Source organism: Microcaecilia unicolor, chromosome 5, assembly GCF_901765095.1.
Source record: "Microcaecilia unicolor chromosome 5, aMicUni1.1, whole genome shotgun sequence".
NCBI lineage: Eukaryota > Metazoa > Chordata > Amphibia > Gymnophiona > Siphonopidae > Microcaecilia > Microcaecilia unicolor.
The window spans coordinates 19,689,259-19,707,792 of NC_044035.1; the positions used below are offsets into that span (position 1 = coordinate 19,689,259).

The 18,534-nt window shown below is 43.7% G+C and overlaps 1 protein-coding gene across 15 annotated transcripts in view; it reads right to left on the minus strand.

The window, feature by feature from the left end:
- The window catches only part of TCF7L2 (transcription factor 7 like 2), a 429,368-nt gene that overhangs the window by 48,105 nt on the left and 362,729 nt on the right, over window positions 1–18,534 (minus strand). For 11 of the 15 annotated variants that reach the window (XM_030202715.1, XM_030202720.1, XM_030202721.1 and 8 more), the window contains exons 9-10: window positions 3,423–3,563; window positions 232–391 (exon numbers count right to left, since the gene is read on the minus strand). In XM_030202715.1, the coding sequence (XP_030058575.1) occupies window positions 232–391; window positions 3,423–3,563 (301 nt within the window). The remainder of the gene's footprint in view (window positions 1–231; window positions 392–3,422; window positions 3,564–18,534) is intronic. The other 4 variants (XM_030202717.1, XM_030202716.1, XM_030202728.1 and 1 more) reach the window with 1 other exon arrangement.

The following is an 18,534-nucleotide window of genomic DNA, read 5'->3' on the forward strand; positions in this document are numbered from 1 at the left end:
AGTCCTAGTAGTTTTGGAAAGCGTGAACAGACGCTTCACATCCACCTGTTCCACTCCTCTCATTATTTTATATACCTCTATCATGTCTTGTACAATGCCAGTACTACTAAGCTTCTCTTTACGACCAATATTAAGGAACCTGAGACCACTACCACAGGGCTTCATAGCCCATGGTGGAGATGCCATTTCTTCCCCTCTTTCACTTAGCTCTAAATTTGGCCAGATACTCACCCTTCGGCCGAGGATCTGATTGATGGCCGCACTTTCCTTCAACGTACACTCCGCTACTACTTTGGCTCTCATTTCCTTCATATACAACATGAATGCGTTAAGAGGTTTCTTTATATGTGGTTTCTTCTTCTCTTCTTCTTTTTTGGGATCCGGATGTTTTCTAGGGGACAAAAACAAGATACTCAACGCTAGGGGTTTGAATATTTTTCACTGATCTTCTACCCCATTCAACTACTTTTTAAACATTCTCTACCTGATGCCAACCACACCAGTCTCCAGAAGCACATCCCATGACCTCTTCCCTCTTAAAACCCTCTCCCTGCTGCAATTTGCCAGGGATATGAAATTTTTGTGCACATTCGGTTTATTTAGGTGCCTAAAAGTTTAAAGTACAACAAATCCGCGATTCCCCCAATTAACAAGATTTTTTATACTCCAAATAGCCCTAAAGGAGCAGATGGAAAAGAAACAGGAGCAAAAAAATGAGCACATTGATGTGAATAATATTTTTGCAATTTTGGAACAATCTTTGGATAACGTTACAGAAAAGGCCACACTGATTGTTTCTCTTGTCTTTGAACAAGACTTGAATTCAATCACGAGACTTTACTTCAAAAATGTGAACTCTTGTTTCGGAGGCGAGAAAATATGGATTTACCCCGACGTTGCGAAAATAAAACAGAAAAGGAAAGCATTTTTGTCTTTGAGAAAGAGGACAACGGACTTAAGGGGATCCTTTTTCCTTGCCTATCCATGTAAATGTATAATAAGGTTGGAGCCATTGAAATATGTGTTTTATTTACCAGAACAACTGAAATCTTTTCTAGATTCAAAACCAACTTAAATAATAATTGTAAAGAAAATTGGGAATGACGCTTTAGTTAATACTAGTAAAAAAGGCCCGTTTCTGAGAGCAATGAAACGGGCGCTAGCAAGGTATTTGTTTTGTGCAATGAATGTTTTGAAAGGGATTTTGTGCCAGGGTGGCCCCCCTCCCTCCCAGGTGCAAGTGTGTGTTTGTGAGAGAGAGAGAGAGAGAGGGAGAGAGAGAGAGAGAGTGTGTGTGTGTGGGAATGAGTGTGTGTGCCAGTGTGGGCCCCTTCCCGAGCCAGTGTGTGCCAGGGTGGCCCTCCCCTAGGGCGGCCCCCTTCCTTCGTTCCCTGTGTGCCTGGCAGATGGAAGGGTGTGTTTGTGATTGAGAGAGATCGTGGGTGAGTGTGTTTGTGAGAGAGAGAGTGTGTGTGTGTGTGTGAATGAGAGTGTGTGGCAGGGTGTCGCCCCTCCCGCCATACCCTCTCTCCTTCCTTGCCTGCCTGCCAGTGAAGGGGAGTCATGTCAGTGCTGCATACCATGGTAATCGTCTGTTCTGTGTGAACTGGTGTGCGTTTATTTGTTTATTTTTTTACCTAACGCCGCTGCATTTTCTTCAGTGTCGCCCTCGCGTTCCTTCACGGCGCTGATCAAGGCGGTGTGGAACTCCGTTTGTATTATCAGCACCCGCCCTCGACTTAATGACGTGTAAACGCGAGGGCGGGGCGGGTGCAAATGTTGTTTGTAGGGTTTGGGTGGGCATTGCGACGTTTGGATTCTGTGGTACCGCCCTCGATGATGTGTTGACGTGAGGGCGGGGCGGGGATGCTGTTCGGACGTCATGACGATGTCATGACGTTCCGACGCAAGGGCGGGGCGGACACTTGTGGAGACAAATTCCGATCTCTGCCGCCTCACACAAATTCCGATCTCTGCCACCTCACATTCCAGAAGTTGCAGCTTCACTTAGAACGTTGGGGTTGCGAATTATGTGCGGAAGAGGCGTGGCTGAGGGCAGGTCTATGAGTGACAGTGAGTGGTGCATGAGTGACAGTGAGTGGCAGGGAGTGGTGCATGAGTGACAGTGAGTGGTGCTGATGGGCAGTACTTCCCTGGGTGAGAATTATTAATATAGATAATTTTGCTTTTATAATCTTCTCTAATTCATATCGCCTCCCACTAGATTGTGGTCTAAGAAAGCCATACATATATATTGCTTTGAATGATTATACTGAAGGAAGTCCTTTTTCTTTCTCTCTCTTTTCCTTTTTTTATATTTTTGATATGATAATATGTAATCTTCATCTGAATTTGAAGGCTGTATTTCATTTGACAGATATACTCTGTTAAATTATTTAAAAATTCAATAAATACAATTTTTTTAAAAAGTACAAGAAAGCCTTTGTACATATGTATGATCTATAAATTAACAAAGGGGCAGACGATCTGCAAGCTCCAAGATGGAAAATATACAAAGCAGATCGTTGATGGATAAAAATGATTTTAATAATAAATTAGAATATGCATACAATAGCCCGACACAGGCCGTGTTTCGCCCTACTGGGCTGCTTCAGGGGCTCTTCAATGTTTCTCCACTACCAAAGGAGGAGTAAAATGATAAAAGCAGAATGCCGGCATTCTGGGAGATAAGTGACTGTCTGATTGATTGTATGCTATTGATCATTGGTTTCAACATCTCTGAGAGAGCCGTTTTTTCAAGATATCAACTGTATATTATATCACAGTTGCTTTTATCATTTTACTCCTCCTTTGGTAGTGGAGAAACATTGAAGAGCCCCTGAAGCAGCCCAGTAGGGCGAAACACGGCCTGTGTCGGGCTATTGTATGCATATTCTAATTTATTATTAAAATCATTTTTATCCATCAACGATCTGCTTTGTATATTTTCCATTTTGATCTATAAATTAATGCATGTAGAATTGACTAATGAACACCAAAAAAAATACCTGAAAATCTGGAAAAAATGTGTTTTAAATGAGCATAAACCAAGCTTTTCTTTTTTTTTTTGGCTATGCTCACTCCTACTACTTGCGTTGCATTACCAGATTGCACAGTTTCCACCTTTTATTAGAAAGTGCAGCTTCACAGCAAAAGTTCTAGAAGTCAGCTATAAGAAAGCAGCAGCAGATCTTAAGCAGCCAGAAGAAATAACATAACGAGATACAAGCTCTTCTATTCAAGATCTAACCGTACAGCAAATATGAAGAAGGAATCAGTTACATACGTACAAAGAAATTCTACACTTACTGGCCTTGTACTAAAGGCTCCTCTCTAACCAAAACCCGGTCTTAAGAATTTATTTTATTAAGTTTTTTTTTTTTAATGGATGAATATTAGAAAAAAAATAAATGGATACTTACGAGCTGTGAAGAGAGCCCACGTCATTCTGGGAAGATTCCTGTTTGACTGTTGGAGTGACTATGGCAGGGTGAGGGATTCCAGTTGTGTGTAAACTATGGTGTGGCGGGACCATATGTGGAGGAAACCTGGAGGAGAGAAAGCTGTGTAAATTGTCAGAATAAAAAATAATGAATGCATAGGGAGGGGTATGTACACAAACACATAGCACATGAGAGCTAAACCAAATACATGAAGGTTGTCAGCAAGATGCTATGCAGATTTCTTAGTCATCCTACTGATCCTGTGTAGACTTGGGAGCCTTCATACACTTTGAATCTTTTTACGGCACCACTATAAAAACTATCAAAACAATGTGCTGAACATGTAGGTCCCTGTTCCTTGCCACCTTAAAGAAAAGTTCAGGCACATCACCCTTAGGCAGCTTGGTTGCTGTCCCAGTCAAGTCATATGTAGCGATAACCTAGGACTAAGAATTTTATTATGCTGTCAGCAGAAGGCATGATCGCCTTGTCAACGCCTGGCAAGACTGGGTGTATTAACCATAATTGTATGAAAGATTAATAGAAGCAAAGAGGTCAATAACTGTTTCCACAAAAATGGTTGCTGAATAGTTTTCCTGCAGAAGCCATTAAACTAAATGTAAATGCCACCATAAACGTCCCCATTGTTGCTCAGAACCCAGATGGGAGTATTATCTTAATTTTTGGTCAAACTATCACGTAGAAACTTGAAGATCAAATTGGTGGAAATCTAGGCCTCTAGGTGTCTTGTCCCTCAGACTGAGCCTACACACAAAAAGCAGGAAGTGACACATCGATTACGTAAAGGCTAAAAGACTGCAGACCTTGGCAACCGGCCCTCTGGTAGCAGGGCTGGATAAACACGATCCTGAACTCAAGGCAAACATATATTTTTGGGCCTCTGTTTCATAGGGTTTCATAGAGGACACATGTCACGCCCCCTGCCCCGCCCCATCACACCCATACCCCACCACGCCCCTTTCGGGTCCTCGTTCTGCCCTCTATTCCCCTCCCCTGCCCCCGTCACATACCCCCCCCCCTCACTTACTATCTAGCCCTGGTGGTCTAGAGATGTCTTCGGGGCAGGAAAGAGCCCCCTCTTTCCTGCCCGGAGCGCTGCCTGCCCTTGCCTGCATCCTCCTCGGTCTTGCTGGGGATTCAAAATGGCCGCCAAGAGTTGAAGCGGCCTCGCGAGACTTCAACTCTTGGCAGCCATTTTGAATCCCCAGCCGACCGAGAAGGATGATGGACAAGGGAGGCAGCGTTCCAGGCAGGAAAGAGGGGGCTCTTTCCTGCCCCGAAGACGTCACTAGACCACCAGGGAACATGGTAGGGAAGGGGAGACAAGACCAGACCCACGGCGCCGATCGCCCGCCTGTCCACCCGCCTGCGTTTGTTTAGAAATCCGGACAAACATGCTTGCGGGCAAAATCCGCCGGATGCCCCGGACATGCCCTCAAAAAGAGGACATGTCCGGGGAAATCCGGACGAATGGTAACCCTACTCTTTCATTCATTCATTCATTCGTTCATTCCCTACCCCACCTCCAGCCTGCAATCTCCTAGTTCATCTCTCCGGGAGTTGCTTGGTTTGATGAATCTAATGGCAGGGAGAGTAGGCTGAGACCCAGGGAAGCGAGGTTTCAAATACTGCTTCTCCCATTCATGTTCCTTGTGACTTTAGGCAAGTCATTTTCATCCTCCACTGCCTTATGTATAAACTTAGAATTAGATTTACTAAATATATTAACACATATATTAACCTTGACAATCATGGGACTTGCGCTAAATTGCATTAGCACAGGTTAGTAAATCAGGCCCCTTACATATTTTAAGCCCTCTTGGGAAGGAACTTGTACCTGTATTTGAATTTGTTACCTAAACATACTATGAGATCCTGCCATGAATTTATGACCTCAACATCAGCCAACTCCTGGAAATAGGATTCTGGGCTTGATGACCTTTAGATTGACCCAGTATGGGAGTTCATATGTTCTATCCTTGGGCTCAAATTTGAGAAGGCAAATAATTAAATCCAAATCTTGAAAAGGTCCCGTCTCCCACAGAGAGACAAGGACTAAGAGAAGCCGCCATTCAAGACTAGGATTTATTTCTTGTACTGTCTTGTAACCTAATGCCATAATTAGAACCAGCGCCTGTGCTTTCTCAAGCTACTCCAGAGAAATGAGCTTGGGAGGGGAGCCGAACAGAGACTGGAGGTCTGTTCAAGGACGGTGCAGAGAGGTAGAAGAGGCTTCCCTTCATCTGAATGCCCCCCTGGGTCTATGTTACAATCCCTGGTTGTCTAGGGCTGTAGATGGGGCAGGAGCGGTCCCCAGTTACTCCTGCCCATTCTGGCTCTGCTCTCAAAATGGCTGCCGCAACTGGGCATGGCTCCTGCCCTGACGACACCACTAGACCACCAGGGATTGTAAGGTAATCCTCGGGGAGGGGGACCCTACACTTCAAATATTTTTTTGTACTGCGATCTCAAGTAATGCAGTTATGATCTTGCACAATAGTTTTAAATTATAGCAGGAATTTAAGTCTGTAAATTTGGGATGATAAGCTCCTTAGGAATTAGTCTCTGTGTGGCGTTATGATGTTACGATCTTTCGTTATTTAAATTACTACATTCTAGCTTGGATACTGTGGGTTTAGCAGAGGGATGCAGACTACAAGTTCTGACAATTCCCACCAGCCCTCATTGTTTCACACTGACACAACTAGATTTGGTTTCGGTCGAAACCAGATGACTTTCAGCTACAGTTTCAGTTGAAAATGAAAAAAAAAAATGGTTTTGGTTGGCCTCTAGCAGGAAGGTGATGAGGGAGGATATGAGTTTTGGGGAGGTTGTCTGGTGATGATCTAGAAGAATGTCTTCTCATTGTTTCTAGGAATGCAGATCTTTTGCAGATTTTAAATGGCAATATTGTTGCTCCATGTAAAGGTCTACCAGTGACTGACCACCTTTAATTAAACTTCTGGTTCACAACTTTACCATGGCTCCAAGTCTCTTACATCTGTCCAGTGTTTACAGGGGTAAAATGGCCGATTTTTCTATCTCCATCATTAATGGCCATGCACTAATTTTCCCATCAGCATGTGAGCCCTTACCACCACCTATTTTGTAGGCGGTAAGGGTTCACATGTTAACCACGCACTAATCAGGTAGGATATGGCAACGTAGCTTTGCTGATTAGAGCAGAACATGCCCACTCTCCACCCCGGACCCGTCCCCAGTGCTAAAAAATATCTTTTATTTTTTTGCATGTGCGTAGTGCAGATCAATCCAAAAACTACCGCAGGACACCTGAGCGAGCCCTACAGGAAGGCATTTTTAGCTGTGTTAAGTGTATGTTAGTGTTTACTGCAGCTTAATAACATATAACATAGCATAACATAGTAAATGACGGCAGATAAAGAAGACCTGTAGGGTCCATCCAGTCTGCCCAACAAGATAAACTCATTTTACATGGTATGCGATACTTTGATTTGTCCTTGCCATTCTCAGGGCACAGACCGTAGAAGTCTGCCCAGCACTGTTCTTGTACTAAAAGTTCTGAAGCTAACGTTGAAGCCCCTTAAAATTTACACTCCAGTCCATTTATTTATATTACATTTGTACCCCGCGCTTTTCCCACTCATGGCAGGCTCAATGCGGTGGGCAATGGAGGGTTAAGTGACTTGCCCAGAGTCACAAGGAGCTGCCTGTGCCGGGAATTGAACTCAGTTCCTCAGGACCAAAGTCCTCCACCCTAACCACTAGGCCACTCCACTCTATTCAGTCATGATCAGCGCATGGACCATAGAAGTCTACCCAGCACTGGTTTTGCTTCCCAATTAACGGTGTTGCCACCCAATCTCCGCTAAGATTCCATAAATCCATTCCTTTTAAACAGGATTTATTTGTGTTTATCCCACGCATGTTTGAATTCCATTACTGTTTTCATCTCCACCACCTCCCGCGGGAGGGCATCCACCACTCTGTGAAAAAATACTTCCTGACATTACTCCTGTGTCTGCCCCCCCATCAACCTCAATTCATGTCCATATTATCATACCAAAAATATAAAAAAAAGAGAAAGAAAGAAAAAGGACTTTCTTCAGTATAATCATTCAAAGCAATATATATGTATGGCTTTCTTAGACCACAATCTAGTGGGAGGCGATGTGAATTAGAGAAAAATTTATATTTATATTAAAGTAAAATTTATATTAACTAAAGCGTCGTATTCCCCATTTTCTTTAACATTGCTTTTGACATTGCTTTTGACTCGTAACCACTCGCCTCCACCTACCCTCCTATCTTCCTTCCCGTTCACATTAATTGATTTGATTTGCTTACTTTATTTATTTTTTGTCTATTAGATTGTAAGCTCTCTGAGCAGGGACTGTTTTTCTTCTATGTTTGTGCAGCGCTGCGTATGCCTTGTAGCGCTATAGAAATGCTAAATAGTAGTAGTAGTAGTCCTCTAGTTCTACCACCTTCCTGTCTCCAGAAAAGCTTTTTTTTTTTTTGCAGATTAATACCTTTCAAATATTTTAACATCTGCATCATGTCACCCCTGTTTCTCCTTTCCTCCAAGGTATACTTGTTCAGGTCGGCAAATCCCATACCATTTTTGTAGCTTTTCTTCGCACCGCTTCCAGTCTTTTCACATCTTTAGCAAGACACGGCCTCCAAAACTGAATATAATACTCCAAGTGGGGCCTCACCAATGACTTGTGGAGGGGCATCAACTCCTCCTTTCTTCTGCTGGTTATACCCTTCTCTATGCAGCCTAGCATCCTTCTGGCCACGGCTGTCACCCTGTCACATTGTTTCTTCACCTTCAGATCCTCAGACACCACCACCCCAAGGTCTCTCTCTTGAGTCGAGCTCACTAATCTCTCCTCTCCTATTCTGCATCTCTCTTATGAGTTCCTGCACTTCTTGGCATTACATTTTTAAATGCTAGACTCTCGACCATTCTTCTAACGTTTGGAGATCCCTTTTCATGTTTCCACTCCCTCCAGGGTATCCACTCTATTGGCTATCTTCATGTCATGCGCAAAAAGGCAAACCTTTCCTTCCAACCCTTCAGCAATATCTCCCACAAATATATTAAACAGAACCGTCCCCAGCACCGACCCCTGAGGAACTCCGCTGCTTACCTTCCTTTCCTGCGAGCGGACTCCACTTACCACCACCCTCTGCCACCTGTCGGTCAACCAGTTTCCTACCCAAACAGAGATTGGATAGTCAAAGGATACCATAGTTTCCAATATAATGCTTGCAAGCCCAAAAGCTATTAAAGTGGTTACATTTAGGTATGGTATTTTTCTGTCCCTGGAGGGGTCACAAGTCTGAGTTTGTACCTGAGGCAACAGAGGGGAGTAACTGACTTGCTCAAGATCGCGAGTTGCAGTGGGATTTGAACGGTGCTCCCTTGGTACTGAGCCTGCTGCTCTAACCATTAGGTTATTCCTCCATTCCTCGGTATCAAATCCTAGCTAACCACTGTGGACACTAAAGGTCTCTCCTACAGGAATATGAGGCTAGCAGTGTGCTGTATCAGTTAGCACCTACTCCAAAGGATCCTAAAGGGTTGAGTTCAAATTCCATATACACACCTCCCTGTGACTTGAGGTTCTCAGCCTAGTCCTTGGTACACCCCTAACCAGTTGGGTTTTGTGTTTTAGAAAATGGAGTTCAGAGCCCCTGTTTTTGATAGCTGAGGATATTATCTCTTATTTAAAAAAAAAAAAAAAAAACTTTGTCCTACCTTCTGTAGTAGCCAACATCATACTCTGAATGCTTATTGTGGAGAATGGGGGGGGGGGGGGGGGGGGGGGGGAGTTTGGCCCAGCTGTTTCCTCATTTACCTTTGAGCTTCCAGTTAACATATAGAAATGTCCAACTGGGAGAGAGAATAGCGTTTCCTTTCTTTGTAATGTTCTCTCATTTTAGTACTCAGGAGCTACCTTATTTATCCCATTGATATCTGATGTCAGTGGAAGGACTGCTTTTAATTACTAACTTGTCACCTGCTCGTAACCTTTATCTTGTCTTCCTCTCTTCAATAGTCCCCTTTCCCTGTGTGTCCTATCTGTCTGTCCTACCCTTATCCCTTGTTTGTCCTGTCTGTCTGTCCTGATTTAGATTGTAAGCTCTTTTGAGCAGGGACTGTCTTTTCTTCATGTTCAATTGTGAAGCGTTGCGTACGACTGGTAGCGCTTTAGAAATGATTTATAGTAGTAGTAGTAGAAGCCTGCCCTTGCAGATCAGCAACGCGGCCGCGCAGGCTGCTGTTTCTGTGAGTCTGACGTCGTGCAGGACGTCAGACTCACAGAAACAGCAGCCTGCGCGGCCGCGTTGCTGATCTGCAAGGGCAGGCTTCTACATGGAATGCTGCTAGCGGAATAGCAACATTAACATTCCATGTAGAATCTCAAATAGTAGCAATAGAATCTCCAATAGTAGCAACATTCCATTTAGAATCATTCCTATGTGTCCTATCTGTCTGTCCTACCCTTATCCCTTATTGGTCCTGTCTGTCTGTCCTGATTTAGATTGTAAGCTCTTTTGAGCAGGGATTGTCTTTTCTTCATATTCAATTGTGAAGCGCTGCGTACGACTGGTAGCGCTGTAGAAATGATTTGTAATAATAAAAAAAAAAAATAATATTTCCCTCCTTGTGCTCATATCTAGATTAGGTTCTAATGGGTAAGGGCCTTTGCAAAAGTCTTGTACTGCCTTCTGGTGTATAGCGCACAACTGTGGAACGCACTGCCAAAAGCCCTGAAAACTACTTACGACCACCTACAATTCAGAAAAACGCTAAAAACTCACTTATTTAAAAAAAGCATATCCTACCGATCCAACATAACCAACAGATTCCCCGCGACACAACATCAATAAAAAACGTAATGGGCGAAACACAATTCTTCCATTGAATGATCCCCTAGTGTGGCAGTGCCACATGAACGTTATCTTTATTCTACCACAACATCACTTTGTATTTGTTTAACCCGGAGCTTGTAAACACCTCTCCGGCGCTATGTAAGCCACACTGAGCCTGCAAATAGGTGTGAAAATGTGGGATACAAATGTAACAAATAAATAACATAAATTCTAAACAGGTACTTCTACTGACTACTGCATCCCGACACTGCTGCTTTCACAAAGTGCTCACCATTCTTTATACAGGTCAGATTACTGAATATGTTATCACTGAAAAACCGATATGCAAATACTGGGTACGACCAAGATCCTGTGTCTTACTCAACCGTGGATGAAGGTGGGCAACTCCTTTTATTTAGTGCATGCTTGCTCCCTAATTTTTTATTTTTGTGCACATCAGCAAAGAAAGATGAGTCTGAGGAGTAGCCTAGTGGTTAGTGCAGGGGACTGTAAACCAAGGGACCCGGGTACAAACCCCACTTCAGCTCTTTGTAGCACGGGAATGTTGCTACTAATTGGGTTTCTGCCAGGTACTTGTGACCTGGCTTGGCCACTGTTGGAAGCAGGATACTGGGCTAGATTGATCCATTGGTCTGACCCAGTATGGCTATTCTTATGTTAATCCTTACTTTCCTGAAAAGCTATCACTCCTTCAACTCTAACTTTCCAATACAATGGATATTATACAGAAGGTGTCCATCTTTCTATCTGTCTGGGTGCAAAAATAACTATCCTAAAATTTAACAGTATAGGGACCAAATTTGGCATGGGGAAAACTATGAATACACAAATCAAATTCAAATATGGGCAAGATGGACCAGGGGTTCCAAAGAAAAAAAAAATCCCCCAAAATAGCCCAATGAATTTCTATAGGAAAAGCAGTTCAGTTTCTACAGCATAGAAGTACTGAATCACTGAAAGACAGTAACTAGGAAATTCTTTTTAAGCTGCCTCTCTTATCTATTCTCCCAGTGACAGACTCACACAAACACAAAGGGAATGGAAATAATTCAATGGCCTAGTGGTTAGGGTGGTGGACTTTGGTCCCGAGGAACTGAGTTCGATTCCCGGCACAGGCAGCTCCTTGTGACTCTGGGCAAGTCACTTAACCCTCCATTGCCCCATGTAAGCCACATTGAGCCTGCCATGAGTGGGAAAGCGCAGGGTACAAATGTAACAAAAATAAAATAGATACTATTGGAGATTCTACATGGAATGTTGCTACTATTGGAGATTCTACATGGAATGTTGCTATTCCACTAGCAACATTCCATGTAGAAGGCTGCGCAGGCTTCTGTTTCTGTGAGTCTGACGTCCTGCACGTACATGCAGGACGTCAAACTCACAGAAGCAGAAGCCTGCGCGGCCACATTGGTGATCTACAAGGGCCGACTTCTACATGGAATGTTGCTAGTGGGACTCTGGGCAAGTAACTTAACCCTCCATTGCCCCATGTAAGCCGCATTGAGCCTGCCATGAGTGGGAAAGCGCCGGGTACAAATGTAACAAAAATAAAAAAAAAATAAAAAAATAAGCCAAGGGTACCAACTCAGTGGACACACCTATAATGGCTTTCATCACAGGCCAACCACCACCTCCGAAAAACCTGCAGAGTGAAATCACTAGACCGATCTGCAGTAAAAAAAAAAAAGAGGGCCTCATTGAGCACCAGTGGCTCCAGTCCCCACCCTACTCTTCTGACAATAGCTGATTTTCCAGAGCAAAAATCTGCCTTTGGAGACACTGAATTCTCCCAGTAGAGAGGGCCCCTTCTAAACATTTAGACCTAGTTTGCCTATGCCTTAATCCTACCCTGGCATGATTCATTTGCTTTGTTGGGCAACCGCCAAAGGCAGAGAATCAAATGCTAATACACTATTGTGAAACTTAGCGACAGAACCCTATAGCTTTATATGATAAAATAGACAGCAACCATTAAGAAAGGGCAATTCTTTTAAAACAGGGTGCCTACATTTACCGTATTTTTCGGACCATAAGACGCACCTAGGTTTTAGAGGAGGGAAATAGGAAAAAAAAATTTTTTCGGACTATAAGACGCACTTTTTCCCTTCTCAAAAGCCTAGGTGCGTTTTATGGTCCAGTGCGTCTTGTCCGAATGCAGGGCCCCCGATCTCTCCATTTTCCAGGGCCCCCCCTCCATCCCTCCCTCCCCCCGTTTTCCAAGGTCCCCCTCCCTCGCTCCGTAATTCCATTTTGCAAGGTCCCTCCCTCCCTCGCTCCGTTTTGCAAGGTCCCTCCCCTCCGTTTTGCAAGGTCCCCCCCTCCCTCCCTTGCTCCGTAATTCCACTTTGCAAGGTCCCTCCCTCGCTCCGTTTTGCAAGGTTCCCCCCTCCCTCGCTCCGTTTTGCAAGGTCCCCCCTCGCTCCCTCCAAATTTTAAAAGTTTTACCTGGTTGTGGTTGGGGCAGCAAAAAGCATGCACGCTGGGCACGTGCATCTTTTTGCTGCTGCTGCCGCAACCACAACCAGGTAAAACTTTTAAAATTTGGAGGGAGCGAGGGGGGACCTTGCAAAACAGAGCGAGAGAGGGAGGGAGGGGGGACCTTGCAAAATGAAGCGAGGGAGGGAGGGACCTTGCAAAACGAAGCGAGGGAGGGACCTTGCACAACGGAATTACAGTGCTTTTAAAACTACATTCGGACTATAAGACACCCCCCCCATTTTCCTCCCAAATTTGGGGGGGGGGGGAATGCATCTTATAGTCCGAAAAATATGGTACATACCAGTTGCACACACAAAATTATAGAATACTAGAACGGTACGTGCTAGCACGATGCCTAAGCACTATTCTGAAATAGCACCTGTAACTGGCATACAGTATAAATGGAAAGGGGCATGCATATGGATGTAGCATGGACAGGGCTCCCACTTACACGCATAATGAAGAATACTGTAAGCCATATTCGCCCTTGCCGCATTTACACAACCTCAGTTACGCCAGGTCTATAGCTGGTATAACCGTAGGCATGTAAATGTTAATATCGCAACACAGCTAGTATTCTCTAACAGAATCCAAGCGTCCTGATGTGGTTATAGAACAGGCTCTCATCAGGCAGCATCGAGGTCTCCACTTTCAGAATCGCCTCCTTGTGACCGAATCATACTTATTGCTGTGAGTATTGCTAATCTAGTGATGGTGAAACACGGCAATACCAATTACCATGGTACAGTGGCACCATGTTGTTAAACTTTAAAATCACCCTTTAATCTGTTGAGAGTGGCATCTAATGGTTTGATATATCTCACTTGATTTTAACTTATTATTCATTCCCAACCAATAGAATGCTTGAGTAGTGCTCCATTGAAACCACCCTTCTCCTTTCCCCTCCAGGTCATAAAGAACACAGATATAACAGTGGAACCCCGATATAACCCAATTATTATTATAATTAACATTTGTATAGCGCTACTAGACGAAAGCAGCGCTGAACACCTGACATAGAGAGACAGTCCTTGCTCAACAGAGTTTGCAATCTAAAAATGACTGTGATCCATAAAATATTGCATTGATTTCGGGGTCACGTTATAGCGGGATCAATAAAACATGAACACAATTGAACCAACACTGGGAGCAGCCTTCAAACACGTAAACACAGCTCACTCGAAATTGCTTTCACACCGGCACTGAGACCAACCTTCAGCTGCATAGACAGAGCTCAACCAAAGTAGTTTTTACACTAGGGGTGGTGGGCCCGCCCTGGCGTATATAGACATTGGCTAGAGTGTTTTTCATGCAGGCACAGGGGGTGGGCCCCGGTGTAGCTAGACACTGCCGACAGAACAGCTGTATGTAAAAAAAGGGGAACCAAGACATGATCACGTTATATGCGGGTGTGTTATACTGGGGTTCCACTGTACAAACACATAGGCTAAGAGGGACTGGAGAGAATTCCATCGGCCAAGCTCTGCATGCTTTTCCCACTTAGACTAATACCTGTACAGTAAACAGGAAGATTGAAAAACATGAAACTTTTCCCCTATTATACAAGGAGACACTTAGCACTATCACTCTGTGGAAAATGGAGAAAGACCTCAGTGAGTACCATCATAGGGCTCCCCCTTAAAATCAGGATATCCCATACATCACATGTCTGCAAAAACTCGATTTCATCAATCATATTATCCAGTTTAACATTTAACTACTTAACAGATATATATCTCTATATCTATATATACATACACACACACACACACACACACTAAGATATTCAACTAAAACAGTCTTATGCACAATCTAATACAGTCCAAAAAATCCAGCAAATGCAGCTTATAAGCAAACAATTGTTAAACTGGAATAAATACAACTTAACTGACAAAAGTGTATTCTTTCCAACTTGTGGCTCTTTAGAAAATCCAAAGGAGCTTTCCATATCCAGAGCCAGTTCTCAGCTAGAGTGGCATATTACCCACTCCGCCTATATTTCACATCCCTCCCAACAAGGATTCCTTTTTTTTTTTTTTACCAACTGGCGGCTGCCCCTGGGGACACTTCTAAAGAATCCTGCAACTATGTGGCTTGAAACCAAAATGGCGGCTCAGCCACATAGTTTGCAGGATTCTTTAGAAGTGTCCCCTGAGGCAGCCACCAGTTGGCAAAACAAGGAATCTTTGTCGTGACGTGGAATTGCTGTGGTGAACTATATGCAGGGTGGCAAATATGCTGTTCTAGCTGAGAACTGGCCTTGGATACGAAAAGCTCCTTTGGATTTAAATTTCTGTGTAAGTATAAAATGATAAGTTTAACATTATGTAGGTTTTTATTTTGAAGCTGGAGTCGGAGTTGGTACACTTTTTACCGACTCGACTCCAGAGTCCTGATCATAAATACTATTCTGTGTTTGGGAGGCAGGGATAGTGCTGGGCAGACTTATACGGTCTGTGCCCTGAAGAGCACAGGTACAAATCAAAGTAGGGTATACACAAAAAGTAGCACACATGAGTTGTCTTGTTGGGCAGACTGGATGGACCGTGCAGGTCTTTTTTCTGCCGTCATCTACTATGTTACTATGAGGCATATTTTCAAAGCACTTTGGGAGGCTAAGTTCCATAGGTTTCTATGGAACTTTGGGAGGCTAAGTGCTTTGAAAATGAGCCTCTCAGTGTAGATTACCAACCAGCTATCCCTATGGTCTCAATTACTATGTCATGCTTTTTGCAAGTAAGGATCTTCTCTGACTCATAGCTTTTTGAAATTCATTATTGTAGCTTCCGGCACCCTTTCAGGTATGGCATTTCAAGCACCAACTCCTCTCTGTGTGAAAAAAAAAATTCTAACCTTTCCCCCCGATTTCAGCCCCTTGAAGCTTTGTATTACGATGCTTAATTCTACAGCTCTTCTGCATTACTATTACCTTCCCTATTGATACTACTTCTTGCATGATTTATCCATCTGTCTATGGGAAGATCCTTCACACACATACATATATTTTTATCCAAGACCCTAACACACAATTTCTCTTATTATGGACCTCAGCAGTATCACCAGACAGAACAATGCACACCAACACCTAAAGGAACACAGAGAGTACAAGTAAAGCTCAAGAATACTATTTTCTATCTTTCTGGAGGGTAATTTTACACCAGGTTGCGCAAGATGGTTCAAATAGATAACTAAACTGGGACTATTTTATAAAAAGACATTTACAACTTACAAAATAGACTCCTAAAAGAACATAAGAATAGCCCTACTGGGTCAAACCAATCCTTCTCGCCCAGTATCCTGCTTCCAACAGTGGCCAATCCAGGTCACAAGAACCTGGCAGGAACCCAAAGAGTAACAAGATTCCATATGGAATATCAATTAGTAGCAACATTCCATGTGGAACCCCAAAGAATAGCAAGATTCTGGAATCCTAAAGAGTAACAAGATTCCATGCGGAATCTCAAAGAGTAACAACATTCCATGCTACAAATCTAGCCCAGTAACCTGCTTCCAACAGTGGCCAATCCAGGTCACAAGTACCTGGCAGAAACCCAATTAGTAGCAACATTCCATGCTACCAATCCCAGGGCAAGCAGTAGCTTCCCCCATGTCCATCTCAATAGCAGACTATGGACTTTTCCTCCAGGAACTTGTCTAAGCCTTTTTAAAATCCAGATAAACTAACCACCGTTACCCGACGTTGCAGCTAAAAATGCATCCATGAGCATTTACGCACAGAAACATACAAAAATGTAGGCAGATAAAGACCATATGGCCCATCCAGTCTGTCCATCCATGCCATCTACTCTCTCTATCACTCCTTTAGAGATCCTATGTACTTGTCCCAAGCGGTCTTGAATTCAGACACTGTTATTGTCTCCACTACTTCCACCAGGAGGCCGTTCCACGAATTCACCACTCTTTCCGTGAAGTATTTCCTCAGGTTACTTCCGAGTCTATCCCCTTTCACCTTCTTCCTATGACCCCTTGTTCCAGAGCTTCCTTTCAATTGGAAGAGACTTTCCTCCTATGCATTTACGCCACATAGGTATTATAAGCTATATACACATGTACTTCAAAGCTCTGTCCATGCTCCATCCCCAACTACTGCTGGAAACATGCAGGTCATGTGCGTAATTTGTACACTGCCATGGAAACAAGGCAGAAGAGACAATCAAAAATACGATTAGATAAAACCAGAGTAAGTCCATTTTTTTAAACTGTTTATTTAGAATTTTCAAAAGACAGGGCAGAAGGCTGTTGAAAACTTAGAGTGGAGGAGTGGCCTAGTGGTTAGGGTGGTGGACTTTGGTCCTGGGGAACTGAGGAACTGAGTTCGATTCCCGGCACAGGCAGCTCCTTGTGACTCTGGGCACGTCACTTAACCCTTCATTGCCCCATGTAAGCCGCATTGAGCCTGCCATGAGTGGGAAAGCGCAGGGTACAAATGTAACAAAAATAAAATAGATACTATTGGAGATTCTAAATGGAATGTTGCTACTATTGGAGATAATACATGGAATGTTGCTATTCCACTAGCAACATTCCATGTAGAAGGCTGCACAGGCTTCTGTTTCTGTGAGTCTGACGTCCTGCACGTACGTGCAGGACGTCAGACTCACAGAAGCAGAAGCCTGCGCAGCCACATTGGTGATCTGCCAAGGGCCGACTTCTACATGGAATAGCAACATTCCATGTAGAATCTCAAATAGTAGCAACAGTGGAGGAGTGGCCTAGTGGTTAGGGTGGTGGACTTTGGTCCTGAGGAACTGAGTTCGATTCCCACTTCAGGCACAGGCAGCTCCTTGTGACTCTGGGCAAGTCACTTAACCCTCCACTGCCCCATGTAAGCCGCATTGAGCCTGCCACGAGTGGGAAAGCGCGGGGTACAAATGTAACAAAAATCAAATCAATTTGATTTGATGATGTGCTAATTTATTGATATCTGATTCTAACCATGCAATCTCCCGAAGCAACAAGTCCATTTTAATTTATTTTAGTGATGGGAGCAGGTGCAAGTAGGCCTTTCTGGATAACTTATGGCAGAGCTTCTCCTTGAAGAAGAGTAAAGGTTATTTGAGCTGTTTAAGTAGTAGTAAAAAAGACACATAGCAGATGACGGCAGAAAAAGACCTGCATGGTCCATCCAGTCTGCCCAACAAGATAAACTCATATGTGCTACTTCTTGTGTATACCTTACCTTGATTTGTATCTGCCATTTTCAGGACACAGACCGTAGAAGTCTTGCCCAGAACTAGCTCCACCACCCAAACACCAGCCTCTTAGAAAACCTTTAAAAGCATAAAGGAATCCTGTGCAGAAGGAATGGATCCACAGAAGCTTAGCTGAAATTAGGTGGCGGGGGGAAGAGAGGTTGGTGGTTGAGAGGCTAGGATGGGGGAGGGCAGACTTATACGGGGTCTGTGCCGGAGCCGGTGATGGGAGGCGGGACTGGTGGTTGGGAGGCGGGAAATACTGCTGGACAGACTTATACGGTCTGTGCCCTGAAAAAGACAGGTACAAATCAAGGTAAGGTATACACATATGAGTTTATCGTGGGCAGACTAGATGGACCGTGCAGGTCTTTTTCTGCCGTCATCTACTATGTTACTATGTAAAAGCTCACCTTTTTCTTGAACAAACATTGAGATATGGATATTTAACATATATTCTCCATTAAAAAAAAGTGTTGATTTTTTTTTTA